At 38.2% G+C, this 22,500-nt stretch overlaps 1 protein-coding gene across 2 annotated transcripts in view; it reads right to left on the bottom strand.

The window, feature by feature from the left end:
• Positions 1 to 17,996, bottom strand: part of LOC138039157 (myeloid differentiation primary response protein MyD88-like) — an 18,076-nt gene extending 80 nt beyond the window's left edge. The window contains exons 1-9 of one of the 2 annotated variants that reach the window (XM_068885376.1): positions 17,838 to 17,996; positions 13,265 to 13,499; positions 12,634 to 12,681; positions 11,162 to 11,449; positions 10,968 to 11,015; positions 10,427 to 10,441; positions 7,663 to 7,938; positions 5,799 to 5,981; positions 1 to 2,507 (exon numbers count right to left, since the gene is read on the bottom strand). The exon at positions 1 to 2,507 is cut by the window's left edge and continues 80 nt beyond it. In XM_068885376.1, the coding sequence (XP_068741477.1) occupies positions 2,404 to 2,507; positions 5,799 to 5,981; positions 7,663 to 7,938; positions 10,427 to 10,441; positions 10,968 to 11,015; positions 11,162 to 11,449; positions 12,634 to 12,681; positions 13,265 to 13,490 (1,188 nt within the window). In that variant the 5' untranslated portion in view covers positions 13,491 to 13,499; positions 17,838 to 17,996 and the 3' untranslated portion in view covers positions 1 to 2,403. Of the gene's footprint in view, positions 2,508 to 5,783; positions 5,982 to 7,662; positions 7,939 to 10,426; positions 10,442 to 10,967; positions 11,016 to 11,161; positions 11,450 to 12,633; positions 12,682 to 13,264; positions 13,500 to 17,837 lie in introns of both variants that reach the window. The other variant, XM_068885450.1, reaches the window with a different exon arrangement.
• Between the last annotated feature and the right edge of the window lie 4,504 nt (positions 17,997 to 22,500).

The raw sequence follows: 22,500 nt of genomic DNA, 5'->3' as shown, positions 1-22,500 counted from the left end.
CTGCAATGGAAAGTATTTACTAGTACTTATGTCTGCTAAAAGTTGGCTTAAAAGAACCACATTAAGCTTTTCTAGTCCATTACTTTCTTCTGCAAAGTTGTCTAGACTTAACTTTATGGCCTGACACCCAAAAAAAATAAAACTGTTGATGAAATCTGAGCACATTCACACACATCAACCTTGGCCAGTAATTACTGTTGGAGTGGCCTTGAAGAAAGGTCAGCTTTCTAGCTAAAACCATATTCAATGCTTTCCACCAGGTCAATTAAAAATTTTGTATATTTAAGTTGAAACAAAAGAAATACGGCCACAGACACTTCTGCAGGCGCACACCAAATGTCAAGAAAGTGTAAGTTACCAAAAAAAATGAACAGAAACCAGGTACAAGAAAACATTAAAAAAAGTTTTCGTGTTGGTACACTAAATATTTAAAGGCTGGTGCACATCTAGACTTCTCTTGCCACAAGAAATCTTCGAAAAAAAAAAAATGAATAGGACACTATGTGTTCAACAAAGTATGGTCTCTTAGCTCAAACTCTTAATTTCATGCATTGTTGGCATAAAGATCAATTCATTAGGTTCAGCAAGAAATCAAACAAAAAGTTTTTAAAAGTTATGATATCCGCTAGCCTTAGCATAAAAAGAAAAAAGATATAAAACAAGCTGACGTGTTCTTGTGTCTCTTTTCTGTAATCAACACTATCTTCGCTGTCCTCACTTAATGAACCGATGGTAAAAACAGGACAGCAAAACCCAACCTGGCCGCCTACAACGAATAAAAGAACACAAAATGCAGAGAAAGTAACTGTATTTTCATACACTTATTTGCTTTTGGGCAAGATTAACAGATTTTCTTGCCATCTTATATCTTATGTCTTATTTTCTTGTTATCTTATAGATTATCCAAGAAGCATTCAAGTTCTGAGTTTGAGCTGCCTACAAATCACCATCTAAATATTTATCACCCTATCGTTTGTTATCAAACAAAGAAAACAATGCTTCAAGTATGTTAAAAATGGTTGAATAAATGTATTCTCGTGTTTCTAAAACATTACATATCATGACAGCATACAACTATCCCCTATAATGTACTGCTCTTAGATCTAAAAAAAGTGTTCTGTACAAGCTTTGTACAATGCAGTGGTTTCAGTAAGTACAGACTGCTGACCGAAGCGCCGCGTGCTTCACTCAGAGAAGTCAGCTACTTTTCCCCCCGAAATTGAAGTAATCAAAGACAGGTTCTTTCAAGCCTAAGATAAAAATTCCTTTTAACAATTTGTTAGTCTACTCAAACCAAATTTCATTGAAAGCCCTGACCATGACTAAACAACACAAACAAGAAGACAGCGGCTAACTAAAAAATTCTATAAAACAATTTGAATTTTGCAAAAAAAGTCTAAACAAAAACAAAAAATCAAATTGTTTTTTAAAGTAACTTATAAGTATCGATTGATTTTCGTAGCTACGTAGATCTTAAGCACGAAACATGGACTGGCTATAAAAGCATGACACCTTAAAACAAGTGTGAATGAAATATCAATCATTTTACACCAGGAATGCATAAGAACTCGTTTTAAAACTTGTGCAATAAGAAGAGCCCTTGTTGGCGATATGTTCACCCTAAAAATATTTACAAAATGTTACACCATTATCTTGTTTTTGAGATCACTTTTATCACAACAACAAAAAAATACAACTTCTATTTCTGTTTTCCTAGCTACGAATGTTGATCACCATGTTGAATTAACAGCTATGGTTGGATGAATTTGGCACAAAAGTGGAGCCCGGTGTAAACTACAGCAGCAGATTGTTGTTTCACCGTTGCTGAAACAACCCAAAGCTCTATTAATGCTTACATTAGGCCTAAATACTATGCTCTAGATAATGTTTAAGCCTAAGGTTAGCGTTTTTGTAAAGGGTTGGGTTGTCTCAGTTATGGTAAAACAATGACCTAAAACCCTAACCGGCACTTTCCACCATCTGGCACAAAAGCAGGGGTTGAAGCAACTCCTTGAAACGGCGTCTAATGTTCAAGAGCCTGTTCAGAGAAGACTGCAAGCCCACAGACGTAGACGCAAGCACAAAAAATATGAGGTGACGAAGACCTGAACAGAATAAAATGGTCTTAATTTCTGTTAACTAATGTGCTTGTCTTTGTTTAGCAATTTAAGAGCAAACAGAACTGTGGCAAGTGCAACTATAGATACAAGCCCTTTCACTTCCTCTTTTTATGCAGCGCGTCCTTGCATCTCTAACGATATTTCCATTACGCTTCTAACCACATACGGGAGTGTACCTCTAAAGCAAACCAACCAATGACCTCAGCCGACGAGAGCTAATCCTCTGATATCAGGTTAACCCTCTAGAGCCTCTTTGACTTTCAATATATCACATCAACACAACTTATTTCGTCTTTTTCTTGCTCTTTCTCAAACGAATCCTATCAGTGAACCTTGACGAGCCCCTTGATGTACTGGATTTAACACATTCACTTGAAACAGGAAACCCTGTGGGAAAATTAAACAACACGATAAGATGACTGTATGTACCTGCAGTACCACTGTGAATCAATTTTTTTCCACATTTTGGTTATCTTGACAAAGCTTAATATCAATAAGAATTTTACTGACGTGTCCAGTCTACCAGCACTGGAGCACTAATTGGGGACACCACAAGAAAACCAGACTTCACCCGGAGAAAAACCTCTCAGTGCAGAGTAGAGAACCAACAAACTCAACCCACATATGAAGCCGAGTCTGGGAATCAAACCCAGGCCACATCCCTGCTTTGTTATAACTAGACACAATTAAGTGCTCTAGCCTTCATTCCCTACTACTGCCACTTGACTACTCACTTAAGGACTAAAGCACAAAACATTTCCCAAAGCCAATTGTTTCAAATGTTTTACCTAGAATTGAATTAAAAATGTAAAGGAAATCGTAAGAACTCGAGTGCATTTCATGATTTATGGGCACAAGTCATGTTTTAAAAGTTCTCAAATTGCACAAGCCGTAGACGAGTGCAATTTGAGAACTTTCAAAACGTTGCAAGCGGCCATAAATCACGCAATGCATGAACAAGTTCTTACAATTTATATAGATTTTTTAATATAATCAACAAACTCAATTGCTGTGCTTCCATAGCAACTTCCGCACCGCACACTATGACCTATTTATGCATTCGCCATTGACCAATTAGAAACACAATATTACGTTAAGTTTATAATAAGGGGAGGATTACGTTTTTGCAAACGTTGGCCGTGAAGCACTCATATTTCAACAGACTTAACTGATTAGAGTGTAATGTGAAGTGCTAAGTTTCTACCCCATATGAACCATGTGAGCGTTAGCCCTACTAATGGAAATGGACCCACACAAGGACAGAGGAAAACTCTGACCAGGGTGGGAATTGAACCCACGATCTTCGGGTTAGATCTCCGCCGCTCTACCGACTGAGCTACAAGGTCAGACGGGAGCAGGCCGTTGGAACTGACGATGTTTAAGTGTAGCACATGGCACTTCACATTACACTCTAATCAGTTAAGTCTGTTGAAATATAAGTGCGTCACGGTCAACGTTTGCAAAAACGTAATCCTTCCTAATGTACTTGTACATGTTCATTGCCGTGACTTTAACATCTTCAGTTCCCACGTCCTGCCCCCTCTCCATGTAGCTCAGTCGGTAGAGCAGCGGTGATCTAACCCGAAGGTCGTGGGTTCAATTCCCACCCTGGTCAGAGTTTTTCTCTGTCCTTGTGTGGGCCCATTTCCATTAGTAGGGCTAACGCTCACATGGTTCATAAGGGGTAGAAACGTAGCACTTCACATTATACTTAAGGGGGGTTATTGACTGTTTCCAAATTTTGACTAATCAGTCATCATAACCATATGTAGGCACATTTGAGTGATCAATCAAAAATCATAGAAATGTGAAATTCTCTCCACTGGCTTTTAGGAGTGTTGAAATCTTGAGAGACTCTGAAAACCACAGCTAGAAATTTTACCAGTTGAGTTTCACTCAAATGGTCACTATGTTAACAAAAAGAAAAGAAAAATGGAAGGACTGTTACTGCAGTGATCGTGCTACTGAGCTTATTAACTCAATCTCGGAATGTTCTAGAAGGTAAACCTTACATTACATCATGTTCCCTAAGATAGCACAATCTTCCCAGAACACATTTCTAAAAATCGCAAAGGCTTTTCAGATAAAAATATTAACACTACAACAGTCTTCAGAAAGGTCCAGAAACCTAAAACACATACACTGTCACTAAAGTTTGCATTTACTGCTTTCGAACAATATGCCAAGAGTGTAATGTTCCCCAACAAGGAGCTGGTGTTTTGAGGTACTTGCATGCTACTAGAGATGACATAAACGTAACAGCTTATCCTCAACCAGTGTCTTTGTTGTGTACACTAATTTCAACCACTCTCTGAATTTAATGGCATGACAGCTTTTAAAGTGCCCCTGTGACCAAAAAATCAATTATTCTTATTTTTCTTTGTATTTCAAATCTAGGTATGTTAACTAAACACTAAGCGACCACAGTTTTACTGCCATATATGCCAATTCGCAATTGTACAATTTAAGCCTTTTTTTGGAGACAAACTGAAGTAAAGTCTCCACCTGCTTGCACTACTGTGTCTATAATACACCACTTCTTATTTCTTCAGACAAGGCTTTTCCCAGGTGATAGCTTCAGCGGGTTTTCCTTGCTGTCAACATTTTTTCACGATTTTCTCTTTGGGGAGAGAAATGGAAAATGGCATCATGTGATCAGTATTTTTTGAACCACAGAGCCACAAAAATGTTATCACATGATCAAAATTATTTAATCACAGACTGACATCAATGGTCTGTGAAGCAGGCTGAAAAAGAGCTGTTGTCCACGGCTATCTGAGATCAATATTATATCCCCGAGGAATTTTTCCCATTTCATCATCTTTTGTAGAGTATGACTGCCTACATCACGTAGTTACCAGAGTATAAGCAGAAGGGGTTCATGTTTAAGAAGTGAGGCAAAGTGCAGTAGTAGAATAAGCAAAACAGAGAGGTAGACTAAGTAAGGTTCACCCACTAAAATCAGAACAGTACATACAGTACTTCCCATTTTTCACGAAGGCCCATTGTGTTTACAGAAGTTGCAGAAATTGCCTGAGTCACGCATGCATAGAAACGTCCATTTACCATATCAAAGCAGATTAATGTATAATAAATTTTACAATAAGTTTCTTATTTACATGTATATCAGATAAGGCCACCCCTTTTATTCACTTGCAATTATCATCCTTTATTATAAGGCTACAATAGTACATGCACTCTGATTGGCTGCTGAGCGGGCAAGATTTTCTTGCGATGACCAGGCATTATGAAAATTTTTCTCGGTTCGACGGCTCTTTTGAGTTGAGACTAAAAGCTACGAGTGCGTGGGCGAAAACAACAAAAAATATGGACAAAGTATAACTATATTTTCAACTGAAAGAAAAACTAGCATACAGATACTTCTTTAGTATGAGTGAAGAAGAGAGCCACAGCAAGAGCGAGTTTTATTATCCAAAGGACGAAGAACAGGCCAAAACTGTGCAAAAAAAGGCCATGTAATAAATAACTTATTAATATTATTTCACAATCACGTCTTTCCAGTTGGTTCTAAGCAACCATTCAGGCTTTTCTCATCATTTTCTCATGTAACATTTTATTTTTTTATGATTGTGCATGATTCTAAAATTTTGTACATGTAATTTGGAAGACAACTGAAAGCAAAGTGAAAGGGGTTGGCCTGACCTCGGGATCAGTTACTTGTTTTACTTGACTTCTGACTTGGTATCCATCCTAAAGACCGCGCTAATCTATTCCAGAAGTTGGGTATGTCTCCCTCTGCTCGAGGATAATCCAGATATGTAAGGTGAGCCATTGGCTTTGGTATGTCTTTACGGTATGCATCTTCTAAAAGAATGGGGATGATGCGCTGCTGCTGTGCTCCTACAAGAAAAAGAAAGGACTATTAAGTTCTGTCAGAAACAACATGACCTTGAAGCATGTAACTTGCAACTCTTTTTCTTGGAACAAAGCTGGGGATTTTATGCCCAAATATGAACAAAACTGAAGCTGCACGCACAGGAAAACATGCGAGCTACAGTACATAATTTTATTACACATAACATGAGAATTTTATTCCATAAGCTCATTTGTACAAATCTATACGCTTTATTTTCACATGTGGAAAAGGCTTATACCACCAATCAGAATGGCGTACAGCTATTTTACATGTGGAAGTATAACCAATCAACGATAGCATAAAGGTGTTTCCATGGCAATCACTCGTGCATCTTGTGCATCTCGTGCAAATTCTACTTTGTTATTGAATTAAATTAAATTTGCATTTGGTTCTAATTTGCATTCAGAAAACTATTTTAATGAAAATTCTCGTCTTATGTGTAATAAACAGTTCAGGACATAGAAAGTGCTTTGTACGGGGTTTATTCACTCGTTGTTTGTGTCAAAAACCCTCACTCGCTCGTTCCTCCCTCGTTCGGGTTTTTGACACAAACAACACATGAATAAAACCCCGTACACCGCACTTTCTATGACGTAAACTATGTTTACATCCAAATAAGGAAATTTTTAAACTCAAAAAACCCCAGCTCTGAACCAGAGTTAAATGCTTCAAGGTCATGAACGTCTGGTACTGTGACATGTGTATGTTTAGGAAAATAATGACCCAAATTATACCTCTTTATTTTGTTACAACTTTCAAATACCACGTGCAATTTGACTCAGCAGTATCCAATTTATAAAAAGTGGTTGATTTGACTTGATGGCGTATACTGTCATGCAGTAGTACATTTTGCAGTACGTGTAACTGGCTTAACGGCTGGCAACGTAATGGCACTCAACAATAATTCTTAAGAAAAGTCAAACTTTGGCATCATGATTGCATGTGACATCTCTGTCAAAAAGGAAGGCTTAAGATTTCAAGCCAAGTTTTGAAACATGTTCTGTCAAATTATATGAAGAGGCAAAAAACTGTTTTTGATCAAGATTGGACAAAATACCCAATTGAATATTAATGAGCTCTTGAAGGAATTCAAGAAAGTATCTAATATCAGGCCACTTGTTTCTTTTTTGCAAAGAAAAACCATTCTGGTGCTTTCTGGTGCTCCTTTAAAAAGTTATGTTCAATTCCAAACTGGAGTAACTACAAACTATGACTGATTGTACACCTGGTTGCCTTGTGAACTGTAACTTGCCAGTGGTTAAAATAACTTTTATAATTATAATCATAATTTTCATATAACCTCTATTTCTCAACCCTGTCATAAGCTAGATAATCTTATCACTGCTATTATTCAACATCGACCAAAATGAAAGACACTAGCTATTAAAGAACTAGTTAATGACATGTTCCTGCATGTACATGTAACTTGGCTTAGGAAGTATGTGGTATATATGTTTTCAAAAAAGAATGACGTCCAAAAGTTGATTTTGAACCCAAGCATTTACCCAAGGTTTTATCTTGTGTCATGAATGAATTTACTTCAAGACTTGAAAAAAAGCTTTCCATGCCTTGCTGTATTTTGCCTTCATCTACAGTAATTTGAAATTTCTGATGATGCCACAATTGCACTACAAATTTGAAATCAGTTGAAACTTTCTCACCAACCTGGTGAAAGGGTTATTGCAATTTGAGACTCGTAGAGTGCTCCTTCACTCTTTTCAAAATTCTGGGACAAAATAACCACAAATTTTTTGCATATTTTTTCAATGACCACAGCAGTGTTTTCATGGTAGGAACCTCCTCCAAGGAAGTCACGGTCAGCCCGGCAAAGATGTAAATTGTATGGTGGTGCTTCCATTCTTTCTATAAGATCTTTCACAAACTTGCTATCTGGTGTAGCATTTTTCGCAAAACAAAGGAAAGCATCATAACTCTCACGAACTAGAAAAGGAAAACAGAGTAGTTACATTTCTATTGCAATATTAATGTTGACTCGGGGATACTCATTAAAATTCTGAGTGTTCCTTTGCAAGAGTTGAAACTAGGACCTTCCGATTACTAGTGTGGATGCTCTCCTACTGAGATACACAAGAGACTCGTGGAGGCTATTAAGGTCATTAAAACGGTGGTAGAGCATCCACACTAGCAATCAGAAGGTAATAGTGCAAAATAATGCTAAGACGCACTACAACACTGAAAAATACCTCTCTTATATAGTTCACCGGGGTTAACCCTGGAGGGGCGGGGGGGGGGGGGGAGGGGGTGTACTCTCAACAATTTAGGATAAATGTGTGTGCCGCAAAGGTTCTCAAACCCTGACCCTAGTTAACCCATTGACTCCTGGGGGTTCCCCCGCTGACAAGTAAAGTCTCATTCCCAGGGGTTAAAAACCATCTCTTAAAGTGCCCCTGTGATCAAAAAAACCACTTCCTTTTTTCCTTCAGATTTTGACAGTGTGTTTGCTCAACACCTGACTGGCAAAATTTTGAGCTTTGATTTTTATCGAAAGGCCGCTTACCTTGAGTGTAAGTTTTGGATTTCACGGTCCGCCATTACTCACGTTCAAAACTGACCGATTGGAACTCAGACGGTTGGATCCAGGGAAACGTGACGTCAGAGGCTCACTAGCTTAAAAATTCAGCGTGTGAACGCAGCTTATTATATATGCAAAGCGTGAGTTTAAAAGCCTGAAAGCCCAAAACCCCAGTGCTGCATATTAATTTTGCAGCGTACACACGTATTGCATTCTTAAACTAGTGAGCCTTTGATGTCATTTTCTCCTCGATCCAGCTCTCTCAAGAACATAACGTTAGTAATGGCGGACCATTAAATTGGAAAATTCCAGTTAAAATAAAGAGGTGTCTTTTTGAAATCAAGACTTAAAACGTGGGTCACTTAGTGTTTTGTTAACATAGTTTTAAAATCCAAAGAAAAATATGAATTGATTTTTTGGTCACAGGGGCACTTTAAAAGGATGTATTACTTACTACAGCTGTGGATCATACCTTTGGGATCTTTAAGCAAACAAGCTAGTGTTGCTTTGCACACCAATCACAACTGGCATTAACCACCCATTAAACAGCACAAGAAATTCTAAAATTTTGTGCAATGTAAGATTGGGAGCATGCCGAGTTGAAGTACTTAATTTAAATTAACAAGGATGCTTTTTGCATATGATGTTGGTTCAGTCACAGTATGCCATTTCAGATTTGGAAAATTTCTCAAAAGAATGGTTTAATGAAAGAAAATGGACTAAAATTGCCGTGGAGTTTTGTCGAAGTACTTATCATTGGGTCTTTTGCAAGTTGTGAGTCCTTCTAATGTGTGCCATTTCACATGTTACAAGCTGAACATAATACCCCTGGGAAACAACGATTCATACAGCAAAGTGCAGGCTCAGGAAGAATGCAGACATCTTTAATGTCGTCCCTACCTACATTTGTATAGGTCGCTTACATGGTCCATTACACTCCCTGCTCAGATCGAAGACCATCAGTTTGTGGAAGAGAAAAAAGCTCCTAAATGGTCACACAGGCTGCACAGCCCTCAACTGTACCAGCCAATGTCATCACTCCTGTTTCTTTTCCAGAGTTAGTTCTGCATACACCAGCGGGTGAACGCAGAATCAACCATCAACCACTAAGATCTCAGACACAACAGATACCCTGGGCTCTACAGAGATGTTGTTAAAGGGGCTATGTCACGCTGTTTTTAGGTGTTTCTGGGAAATCTTTAGTTAATACGAGTTGAAAACTTGAAAACGGTAATGTGGATAAAATTATTGTTACATCATGAACAAGATGATTCTAAGCAAACACAACCTTTATCCAGGTGATTTGCCATAAACGTGAAAAGCGTTGGACCGACTTTTTTCAAGATTTATACCCAAACGCAACCCATTTCAATCTTGTCCATTTTTTGTCCATCTATGTCTCTTCTTCCTTTTGCTGTATTTCCTTTATGTTGCTCAACAGTTTTAAGCGGTTGTTGGTTGTCGTAATGGCACTGTTCTTCACTGGGAAGATGTGAAATTTTGCAGTTCCAATCAAATGCTCAAAATGAAGTATGAGAAAGTTAATTCAAATTGTCATCATCATAGCCTCCCTTTCCCTTCACCAAATAAAAGAGGGCTCTCCGAATGGTCACAGAACGCGGCTTTTGTTGCAACTCCTGTTTCTTTTCCAGAGTTGGTTCTGCATACACCTAATCAACCACTAAGGTCTTAGACGCAACAGATACCAACAGAGCTGTTGATGTTATTAATCTTTTTGCTAAAAATTGTGCTATATGTTTTGATTGTATTCTCCTTCACATTGTGAGAACGCTAATCCACATTATCCTCATCATGGAATCCCTTTCTCTTCACCAAAAAATAGAAAAATCACAATCTCAATCAAAATCAAGATAAAAATCACAACAAAATACTCACGTGTTTTAGTCTCATCTAAAGGAAAGCAAACAAAAACAAAAATTTGTGAGAAGGCTAGAAATATAAATGTGCACTATCCCATCAAAATTCCTCCCAATCAGAAAGCATGAATGCAATGAAAATGCTATATATGTAAATATTTAATGAGCAAACCAATAACTTTGCACCCTCTGCAGAGTTCTCAGAAGATTTTGCAGTACATGTAAATAGCTATGTTTCAAAATTAGGAAGTGAAAAGGTAGGAATTTAATTTCTGCAAACCATAAGAGAATTAGTCTCTGTAAATGCCCAAGACAACAAAGAGGGGAGTGATTTTAGCTATCAGCCAGCCTATTGCCACTTGCCTACCAACTCTCACCCTCAACCCCTTGGGGTGCATAACAGTTAGAAGGGCAACACAAAAATACAAACACTACAAAAAGTCAAAGATAATTCCTACAAAACAAAGAATATACCAAACACTCAATATTTTACTAAGCAAATCTGGAACAGTATAAGATCTCTATGTATAGATAGCACTTGTATGGTTTGAAATACATACCACTTTTTTTCTTGCGTTCCTCATTTTCACTTCGAGATGGAGTTAACTCTGAAAGAAAAACATCTACAAGTCATTTTCCCTTTAGATTTCAATCCTTCTTTAACACTGAATAATGACAAAAAACAGTAAGTTACAAAGAATCACCACTTCAGTACGCTTGCTTCAGTTCTAAATACAAAAAAAAATGGTCTCACCTTCGAAATGACGAAGGTCTTCTGCAGCATCCTTTCTTCCTATGTCATCCAAAATTGAAATCACCTCAGAAATCTTCTTGTGTTTGATAGCATTTAATAACACGGTAACTGGTTCGTTCAAGCTTTGTAGGTAATAAATGTACTGCATGTCAAAGCCCAGTTTGCTTGCCAGTCCTCTGTAGTCTTTTCCATGTGAAAGTCGTTGCAATAACTCCATTAAAACCTTTTTGGCTTCAGGAGGTAAATCCTCTATCAGCTTCTCATCGCAATCCAATGCTCCAATGTCAGCTGTTTAAGTTAAGCATGAAAAAATGCCTAAGGTACATTGTAACAAGTCAAATGTTCCTGTACAGGTGAACAAGTCTGTTGTTTCAAGTACAGTTGCAAGTTGCAAGGGAAAGAGAAAATGAGTCAAATAAGCAGGGGTTCGAAATAACCCGTTCAGCATAAAATACTTTTTACCACAATTGCTTGTAATCTCGCAATATGATTGGCTACTTTTCCGTTGTCGATGAGAGTCTAGACAACGCTGTACGCGTCATGCTCGCGTCATTTTGTCCCGCAGTGTAATAGCCAATCAGGAACGCTCATTTTGGAAAATAAACCAATCATATTGTGAGAAAGTTATAGACAACCCTTGCTCTTTCTTTGGGTCATGATTTTGGTCTCGCTCTGAAATAAAAACTTTCTTTGGCGTTGAATATTGTGGTAAAAAACAAATCGAACGTTGTTCAGCGTTGTCTGCGCCTCGTGAGTCCACAATAAATTTTGACCACTGTGATGACGAATATCGTTGTCGATAAGAGTACAGACAACGCTGAACAACTTTCGATTTGTTAAGTACACAGAATAATTATATATCGTGATGCTGGAAGGCCTTTTACATCTACACTAAAAATTTCACAATATTTTTATTATTTCAAATGGAGCAAAGATGGTAACTTTATCTGCAAATGTAAAAGTGTAAAGAAGAAATCTATATCTACAGTCTTTCCTGGCAGAAATCTTTGTTTCAGAACGCTTCATATATTTGCGGTTTATTTACGGGACTGGCACATTATGCGATTCGAATTATGCGCAATGGGACAATTATTGTCCATAATATTCACTCTGTAAAACAAAGCCTAGTATTTACAGGGCTAAAAAGTGTTTAAAAGGTTAGAAAACCGAACGTTTTCGGCGTTAAGCCATCTTCTGGGTAGTTTGACCAACTGCATGATTGTGTATTTGTGACAATTACTGTCACAATGTTCTGACGGTGTCTGAGGTTAATCAACCAACTTTCCAATTAAACTTTGAAATAAAAAATTGCATAACAGTTAGAGGGGCAACACAAAAACACAAACACTACATAAAGTCAAAGATAACTCTTACACAAGAATACACCAAACACTCAATATTTTAATCAGGAAATCTGGAACAGTATAAGATCTCTTTGTATAGATAGCACTTGTATGGTTTGAAATACATACCACTTTTTTTCTTGCATTCCTCATTTTCACTTGGAGATGGAGTTAACTCTAAAAGAAAAACATCTACAAGTCATTTTCCCTTTAGATTTCAATCCTTCTTTAACACTGAATAATGACAAAAAACAGTTACAAATGCAAATGCAATGCGTCAGTTTTGAACTTTATTGTAGCTACTTTGACACATTCAGTAGCATTTCACAGGATATACTACGAAAACCACTGATCTGTGGAATGGGCCCGAATTACTAAGTCACTGCCCTGCCCACTTTCACTTGTGAATAGTTCAAATTCTTGAGAGGTGTTGTGTTCAACGCTACTTTTAAGGCCAGGGAACAAAACTTACACTCGAAGCAACAACGAATCCATGGTTGCCCTTGCAATCTCTTCGCTGGACAAGAACAATTTTATCCATTTTCCCTCGGGACTCATGATTTTGAAAATGTATCTTTCCATTGTTGTGGTTGTTCCGATACACCTTGACAGTGAAAGCACACAGTGGGAAAGGAATTTCATGAAAATGTTTAACTGAAGTGGGCAGGGCAATCACTCACTAATTTGTGCCCATTCCACAGATCGGTGGGTTTCATAGTATCTCTATTTTTCAAAGAATAACATTTGTCATACAACAAACCTTCCTCTGCTTGGGAATTCTCAGCAGGCAATGTTTCATCAGACTGTGGATCATCCTTGCGTTTCATGCTGTCATGAATGGTGACCAGTAAGGGCTCTGGCCCCTCTATTATGCATTGATCTGGCTTTGGTTCAACTGGCTTATCAGTTTCTTTTCTTCCTGATTTCAGCTTGAATTTTCTCTTCATCTTCATAACCTTCATTTTCAATGACCCTTTCCTTTCCATCGTATAAAACTAAAATAAAAATCATGTTTAGTCACTTCCTCTTCTAATTCTTTTGTCACCGTCACAAGTGTCAAGTGTTCAACTGAGTGAATTTCTAATCAAGTATAACCAATAATAAATGAATTTGTTAGTTCATCCAACCTAAATTCTGTTGAGATTGAAGATCATTGCAGTTATAAATGCTACTTTAGAAGCAATGAAAGGATTAAGTCATTGTTTCAGTTTGATCAATGAAGTTTGAAGCAAAACAGTGGATTATGGAAAGTATGTAAGACGAGAGTTGCTTGTCGTTTTTAGTCGGCCTCTAGCCGACTGTCAGTAACTTGTCGGTAACCTGTCGGTAATCTGTCGATAATCTGTCAGCCAACAGTTGACCAAGTGTCGGTGGAGGTGAGTTGATCTTTACTTTTACCCACAATTTTACATGTAAAAGTATTTTGGACTTTGCAGAGACACTGAATGCCTCATTATACGTGGGGAAGTCTTGCACAATGACTTCATAAAATGGTTAAAATGAGGTCATAATTGATTCCTCGATACTCGGTCAGTAAATGAGTCCCTGGAAGAGTACCTCAGGGCCGATTTATACAGTATGATTATGGCAGGCCTAAAACTCATTTGTGATTGTCATGTACATAAAAAAAAATTGTAGCATTTTAAAACAAGTTTAGAAACGCTGCAGCAATTGTAGGCCTGTTGTAAGCTTGCCACATGCACCAAAAATCGCACTGTGTAAATCGGCCCTTAGAGATTTAAAGCTAATTCATTCTCTCATGTGCATAAAATATCCAATCAGATGCCATGGGAAAAAAACACCTTCGGCTCCTAATTGGGTGATCTAAACATGTCCTTGGGAAAGTTGCTGCAAGTAAGCTCACCACCGTAAAATAGGCACCTTACAATAATTAGACAGAAATGAAAATGTATGTATGGTATAATTAATATATTCAGATACTGATTATTTATGCTCTTTTAACCAATCATATCATTGCTTTGAGGCGTTGTTGTCGCCATTCCCGTTTCTTAAGCTCCCTACTGTCTGGCATAACACAGAATAAAATCTGCAACTGCTCACTTTGCGAAGGGAAAGCTTTGATGACATAAATATTATTGTCTGTATTCTGAGACACGAGTGACGTTGAAGTTGAGGACAAGAGCAAGGGGCCACTTTCTGATGGTTATTTACCGTATTTACCAGTGTATAAGTCGACCCCGTGTATAAGTCGACCCCCCATTTTTGATGGCAAAAAAAGCAATTTCTTAATTTCTTTGTTAAATGTTACTGGGACAATAATCTTGTATTCTTCGATTTCTCAAAATGTGGATACACAAAAAATCAGGGCCTCAAGCGCTTATAAATAGTTTGGTGGTTCAGCAGTTGTTGTATTTGCGGGCATTTTGTCTTTGAATTTCGAAAAAGTTCTCAGAAAATCGAACATGAAAACCTCAAACTAACCTGTTTCGTTGTTCAACGATAAAGGGCTTTAGGGCACAACATCACAGAAGCAGGAGTCAATCTTTGAAAATAACTTGGGAACGATGCGAAAATGTGCAAGGTTTAATTGGTCCTTGACTTATAATTTCTCACATGACAAACAAAACAAAAGTCATAAACCAAACAATACGAAGTTTGCAAATGTATTTAAATCAGCGGGGTGTGTATAAAGAATAAAAAAACAATCATTACCAACCAGCACTTTCACGCAACACGAGTGACAATAGCTTGCACGCAAACACGAGGTATTGCGCCAGGTTACTAAGCCGTTGAACGATCGCGTTCATTTGAAGAAACCGAAATGCCTTTTAGAGCTTTCGGCCTTTGGAAAACGAAAATTTCCAGTGTCTATTTCATATTTGTGGTTGTGAATATCTTCAACATTTAGATTTGGACAAATCCTTTTTCATTTCAACTGGAATTGCTTACATTCATTTTGAAGTCTTTTGTCGGCTTTTGTCCACCGCGTTCGTTATGTCCAAGACAACAATCATTATTATGTTAATTTTGAATAAATTACTTAGCTGGAACTTGGCTCAAAATCTTTGACCCGTGCATAAGTTGAGGGCGATTTTTGGAGCTTCTTTTCAGGCCATAAAAGGTCGACTTATACACAGGTAAATACGGTATTATAAATGGGTTTGCATCTAATTTAAAAGTACAACTTCCACTCCCAATAACTTGAACCCTTCAGGTCCTTCTCTCTCTATTTTTACCCTCGATAACTCTAACCACATCTGTCAACTGGTATGTGACAAATCAAAACAAACAGTGTACTGCAGTCCAAAACATCTAAATTATTTTGAAGCAGCTCTGTCATCTCAGTCTTTTCTTGCATTACACAAAACGTCTCAGTCCATTTCAGGTTTTGTTGTTTTAGGGTGCATCATGTATTTTCATAAAGGTTCCTGCTTAACTCTATACGCTCGATAACTCGAACCGTTTTCAATTCCCCTTGACTGTAAACACAACTGAGTATATAAGGTTTCTTCCATTTTTTTTCTCTTTATTCTTTTCTTTTTTAACTTTATTCACCTGTTATCTAATTAAACTTTAAATGTGTTATGGGGAGCCAACAAGAAAGCCAGTAAGTTAACTTGGCTTCCCAGCTCGCATTTTACTATTAATTGAATTATTATGTTATTGTTGTATTAAAAAATCAAACTATGATGTAATGCGATAAGTTACATTTTACAATGAGCCAAATAAAGATTTAGATTTTTTGAATTCAGAACATTAAGGCAGAAAGATATTAAAACCAACTGAAATGACATTTCTACCTTTTCTTCTTCTTTTTTTTTTTTGGTTAACTTTTATTTAAGTGTCTAGTCGTTCTAGCACTGGAGCACTAATTGGAGACACTGTAAACTGAAATTAACAAATTTCACAAATCAAGTCAAATGTTGGTTTTTGGGGAGAGGGGAAACTGGAGTACCTGGAGAAAACCTCTCGGTGCAGAGTACAGAACTAACAAACTCTACCCACATATGACACCATGTCTCAGAATCGAACCAGGGCCACATTGGTGGGGGGTGAGTGCTCTCACCACTGTGCCCTCCCTAAGGAAAACATTAGGGTTTATGCACATTCAATAAAACACATGTGCAATATCTGGGGGAGGGGGGCATAAACAGCACCCAGTGTTGAGTACATAGTGGCACATCAAAATATCAACCCACAAAATTTTATTTATTTATTTATTTATTTTAATTTTATTCTCCTCTCTGATTAAAATAATGATTCAGGCTTTTAATAAGCTCAAAGCCACAACAGATGCTCAATAAATTTACTGACTTGCTTGTCTGAGCAATGGATAAAAGAACAAACAAGATATAACATGACCGTTTTTTTTAAACAGAGTTATCAGTGTCTTGTTATGCTAATTTAGCTGAACAGCAAATAAAAAGCGCAAAAGCAAAAATGTTTTTAGTGTTAGTGAAGTTTTGGGCAACTTTATGTTAATTCTTTAATGCTTGGTTTGACTCTTTATGCCGGTTGAGGATAAAAGTTCTTTAGTGGAGTATTAATGACAACAATGTCAAGGCGTTTTAGTGAAGTTTAGTGACACAGAGAATATTTAGAAAGTGGTATGGCTATTTTTTTTCTGGCAGTGGATAAAGAAGATGCTAAAATGTGTGTTTTGAAACGAATTTCATGCATTCTTGGTCTGCATACATAGTGGCTCATTTTGGCTTTGCTGCGACTGCGAGCGAAGCAAATGAGCCAATCAAACCGCCTCTTTAGTGAATGGCTTTGGTATAGCCCTGTATTCTGTAGTTTAGCACGGTTGATTCCACGAAAAGGCAACCTGCTTTTGATCAAAGAGAGTCTAGTGAATTTCCTGGAGTAACTAACAACGAAGGACACCACATGTTCGTCTCCATGAGAAATAGTATACGTACAATTAAGTATACATGTATTGAAATGCTAAATAAGCTTAGCGAAGAAAGGCTTATACAAAACTCTTATAGTGCTAGTCACTATGCCGTTGGGAGTTCAGCTAACAATGTTTTGCATCCCAAGGCACGGAAACCTTTCTGCTGATGTAAGTCTTACTTTTCTATTGACATCAGCTTCCCACACAAAGGATCAGGCAACCAAATCTGCTGCAACAAGGATGTTTGCTAGGTAATTTGGATGTCAAACAAAATATTTTTTCATCATGGGGTCATTAGCGAATACTTAAAACAATATATGACTTTATCAACGCCGAAGTAAGTAAGCGCAAAAACTACTTCGCGATTCCTTCGTGATCTCGGTAAATCACTTAACTTTGAGGAAGTAAATTCTTTTCACCCTAAAAGCAAGACATGAGACGATTGGAAGGCCTCTCAGTTCGTTTCACAACTTACTTGCAGGTCAAAAGTCCCATAAGAGATCCGGAAACATGACAAACTGCAGCCAAATCCACCAATTTCAGACGATTTCAACCAAAGAAGACGCTGCGCGTATAAAACGCGAGGGTGGTTCGCACTTTAGCCTCTGCGTCAAACATCTCCATGTTGAATCACGTGATGGCCTGGGGCAGCCCAAGCATTCAAGCGAAGACAACCAGACATCATGTCGTAACAAATATCGATCGTTATTGAATATTGCACGTTATACAAACATTACAGAGATCAACGAATAAAACGCAATATTTTCTGAGATAGGATCTGGCACTCCTTTTTTCCCTTTAATTTTCTTGAGAACGTATCTTTTACTTAGTAATTTGAAAATACATTTTGTCACAGTGCACTCTTGTTCTCCTCTGTTAATGATGTAAGATCTATTTTAACATTGTCCCGGCCCAACTATTGAATGTTATGGAATGCGGTATGCACCGCACGTACGTTAAGTCGGGTTAAATCGGAAGTTGCATTTCTGCTTCCGGTGCTCCTTTTTTCTGGAATATCCATTCTATTTTTCGTTTCCCTGGCGATACTCAAAGATGCCATTCTCAAACTGGGTTAAATTACAGTACTCGAAATTAAAAAAAAAAAATTCCAGCTTGTCCCTGCTTCAAACGCCAGGCAACCAAAGATTTGAGGTGCACGGCTGGCGTAGTGGTGAGAGCACTTGCCTCCCACCAATATGGCCTGGGTTCGATCCCAGACTCGGCGCCATGTGTAGGTTGAGTTTGTTGGTTCTCTACTCAGTCCCCGGGTACTCCAATTTTCCCCTCCCCTCAAAAACCAACATTTGATTTGAATTTCGTTAATTTGTAATTTCCGTTTATAGTGTCCCCAAATAGTCCTACAGCGCTAGAAGACTAGATACAAATAATTAAGGGGAATGGAAAGGGACAAGCTCGAGGATGAAGGGAACACCTGCATAGCGCGATATCAGAAGTTGCTGAGACATTCAACGGGGTCGACGAAATCAGCGTTGAACAAAGAGAAGCAATCAAACGAAGGATGTATTGGCGGTCTTGTTGATTGTACATGTGATCCCAGTTGGAAACCTACGGAGCCCAGTAAATGCCACAGACATTTTACTCTCGTCTTTTGGTTTCTCGACTTTTTTCTCACCCTTTATCCAAAATCCCGACTTTTTTCTCGACTTTTTTCCTGAAAATTTTCTCGACCTTTATTCTCGACTTTTTTCCTGACTTTTTTCCCGACTTTTTCCTCGGTTTGTGACCAACATTTTTCTCGACTTCGTGATCAAATGAAATCAAAATGGCGGCAGCAAGGCTTTCCTTCTTGGTTTTTATTGCAATTCTAACGGTAAGTGCCGGGGTTCTTGCGCCTTATTTACCGGCCTTGAACCGCGATAATCAGCCGGTTGAGCGAGACATACTGATTGAACAATACTTTTCTACTGGACTCGGCTATGATGCCCCCTATGAGGGCAACCCTAAAACCTGGAATCCGGAATCCGGAATCACAGGTCATTTTTTTACCAATACAGAGAGTAAAAACTATCCTAAACATTCATAAAAGCTACCCTTAGGACTAAAAACGTTTGTTCAGGCCTAATTAGGCCTAAGGTTAGCTTTTATGAATGTTTAGGATAGTTTTTACTCTGTGTATTGGTAAAACAATGACCTGTGATTCCGGATTCCAGATTCCTGGTTTTAGGGTTGCCCCTAGTCCGCTAGTTAGTTAACTACGGGCGTGTAGTTGATAAGGAAACGGTGAGAGAACTGTTAAAAATATTAGTTTTTGCTCAAACCGGAAGTCAGTTAGTTTACGCATGCGCAGTTGATCTGAGAACGAGCGCGAGGATGGGCAAGGATAAACCTTCGATGGAAACAACAGTTTGTGGGGTGACTTTTGCTTGTGAGTGGGTTTTCTTGTCAGCTCATGATATGATAACGTCAGTTACCGGAAGTAACATTTCACTTCCTTAGCAACGCGCGAAAAATCCGTTTACGTTCTAATTCGCTTCGCTCAACCGAACGTAAATTATTTTACCCTTCAATTCCCGTAAATAATCAAACAAACAAGGAATATGGAAGGATTCGCAAGCGGATCCGAATGCAGTTTAATAGTTTACATACACTCTACTTCTCCTTTTCCTTAACATATATTCTTTACAATAAGTAAAAAGCGAGCGTTAACAATAACGTATCAATCTCTCTCTCTCTCTCTTTCATCCTTTTTTTTTTTTTTTTTGGTATTTGTAGTCTGCTAGGTCTTTACAATTTCGTATAATACATGTTCTTTTTCTTTTCTTTTTTTTTTTTTTTTTAAAGTAATAAGCAGATACAGGATACTAGGAAGCGATAAACAATACAGATATAAGAATTACAGCTACCTAAATTAAAGCCCTAGAAACTTTGTTACTTGTAGCCTGTTATCAAGACTTTCCTCACGTACAAATCTTTGGCAGCGTCCGTCTTCCATCTGCCATGCAACTTCAACAGTCTCTCCGAAACTGAATTACCACTGTGGCGAACAACGGATGTTATCCCACCCGATCTTAAGGTATGAAGCCCGTAGTCGTCCGGGTTGAAACCAAGTTGTGTTAAGTAATCCCTCAGGATTTCTCTACATGTAGTGTAGGAGATTTTTCCATCCCTTAGAGTATAACTAGAATTACTCCTATGAAAAACCAGAGGCTCAAACAAAGTCAGATTACTTTTAACGTGAATACCAGCTAGATTCATATACCTTCATAAAACACTAACAGGGCAGTATGTAGTTCCCGATGCACTTATATAGACATAGTTACCCTCCCTATAAACAGTCTTACTACGAGGCACAAAAATCTTTATGTATTGACTGTGAAATTCGATATGGTTGGGTGCAATATTACACAACTCATTATACCGAAAAAATCCGGCAAAAGCAAATGAGCATAAGGCAGCTATCCTAACATCTTTCAAATTAGCATCTTCCATATTATAAGCGTCTAGAATATCCTTAATAATCTGGGAGGAAAAAGGTTTCTTCTTGGCAATTGGTTTAGACTTGATGCGTTTTGCCGACTCAATTAAATTCTTACAAAATTCACTATCCAGAGGATTACGGTCGAGGCTAGGCACAAACGAGTGAAACCATTTAAATTCAGCATGAGCTTGGACTAAAGACGCGCTTGAGGCACAAGATTGATGGTTTTCAAATAAATAAAGAGATACTGTGGTTACGGGAAAAGGCAATTGAACACTTAATTCCCTACTCCTACACCACTCTAAAAACCTTTTGATGACCCATAAGGTAGGCTTTAGTTGTACAGTTCGCCCGGGACTGTAACATCACGCTCACGATTTGGCGAAAATTTGGTGAAGACGAAAACAGGAAAGGTTTCCAAGCTCCGCTTGAACTAAGTATCAGAAATTACAAATAAGAACACTTCGAAGTAAAGCGGTTTTAAACCCATACAATTCATAATTCTAGAAAAACTAATTATACCTGGTGGGTGCCAGGTCACCCATACAAACAGCTGTACCAATAATCAGTGCCATCCCACAATAAGGCCAGTGCCTACAAAGTCAGAACTGATTATTCTCACATTCCAAACGGGTGCAGCCACCCTAGATCTAGCATGGCTAGTGCCAAGAAAATGGAACGTCAATGGTGAAGCCACCAGAAACAGCCAAAAGCCCAAGCAAACGCTGGAAACTAATCATAGCAGATAAGCTGGAAAGGTGCCGCCACCGCCAGACGTCACAAGCAATAAGTCTAGTAAAGAAATTCCATCCTTAGAGCAATGACATGCCCCTTAAAGTCCTCCGATCCTAAAAGGGAATTGAGAATCCTACCATGCGTTAAGGTTTCCGATATGCATGCTATAAGCTGATATATACTTGAGATATTTACTTGTCAGTAGAGGCCAATAATGAGCCGAAGGCCAAAAGGGTAGAACAACGGTACCCACAGCGTTTTGAGACTTCATATAATGAAGAACTCTAGAAACGGTAGAAACGGGCGGGACCACCCAACTGTTCTCTCCTCGAAGTGGTTGAATAAAGAAGTCGATGCCCGCCGTGTTGGGATTCCAAAACCTAGAAAAGAATCGGGGTAGCTTATGATTATAATAATTAGCGGAACGATCTACAGAATGCGGCCCCCAGCGCTCATTTAGGGACGAAAACAAATCACTGGTAGTCTGCCAATCATCGATGTCTATCAAACGACTAATGTAATCAGCCTGTTGATTTAAAGTGCGGGGAATCCACTGTAAGGCTAGGTAAATTCCTGACTGAACACAAATATCTAAAATTCTTCTGGCCATTTTGTGCAAGTCCAACTTCATGCTACCTACTTCAACGATTCTGGCAGCAGCTTGACTGTCGGTAAACCACTTGACATGTGATCCTTAAAGGACTGGGGCAAACGAACGCAAAGAAAATTCTATCGCACATAACCCCCTCCACATGGAGCTCTGTAGACTCTCAGAATCCGTCCACATTCTATGGCACACGTACTCGTTTTGAAGCCAATAACAGAACCACAACCCGTAGCACTGGCATCAGAATAAACAAATGAACTAGGGCATGTATATGCGAAACAATGTCTGTTGTTAATATTGCTAAGATTTGTTTTCCAAAAATACAATTCCTCCTGACAGTAAACGTCAAGGTAAAAC

Source organism: Montipora capricornis, chromosome 1 (genome assembly GCF_036669925.1).
Source record: "Montipora capricornis isolate CH-2021 chromosome 1, ASM3666992v2, whole genome shotgun sequence".
Classification (NCBI taxonomy): Eukaryota; Metazoa; Cnidaria; class Anthozoa; order Scleractinia; family Acroporidae; genus Montipora; species Montipora capricornis.
Note: the sequence above shows the minus strand (reverse complement) of the source record. Positions and strands in the feature narration are given on the sequence as shown.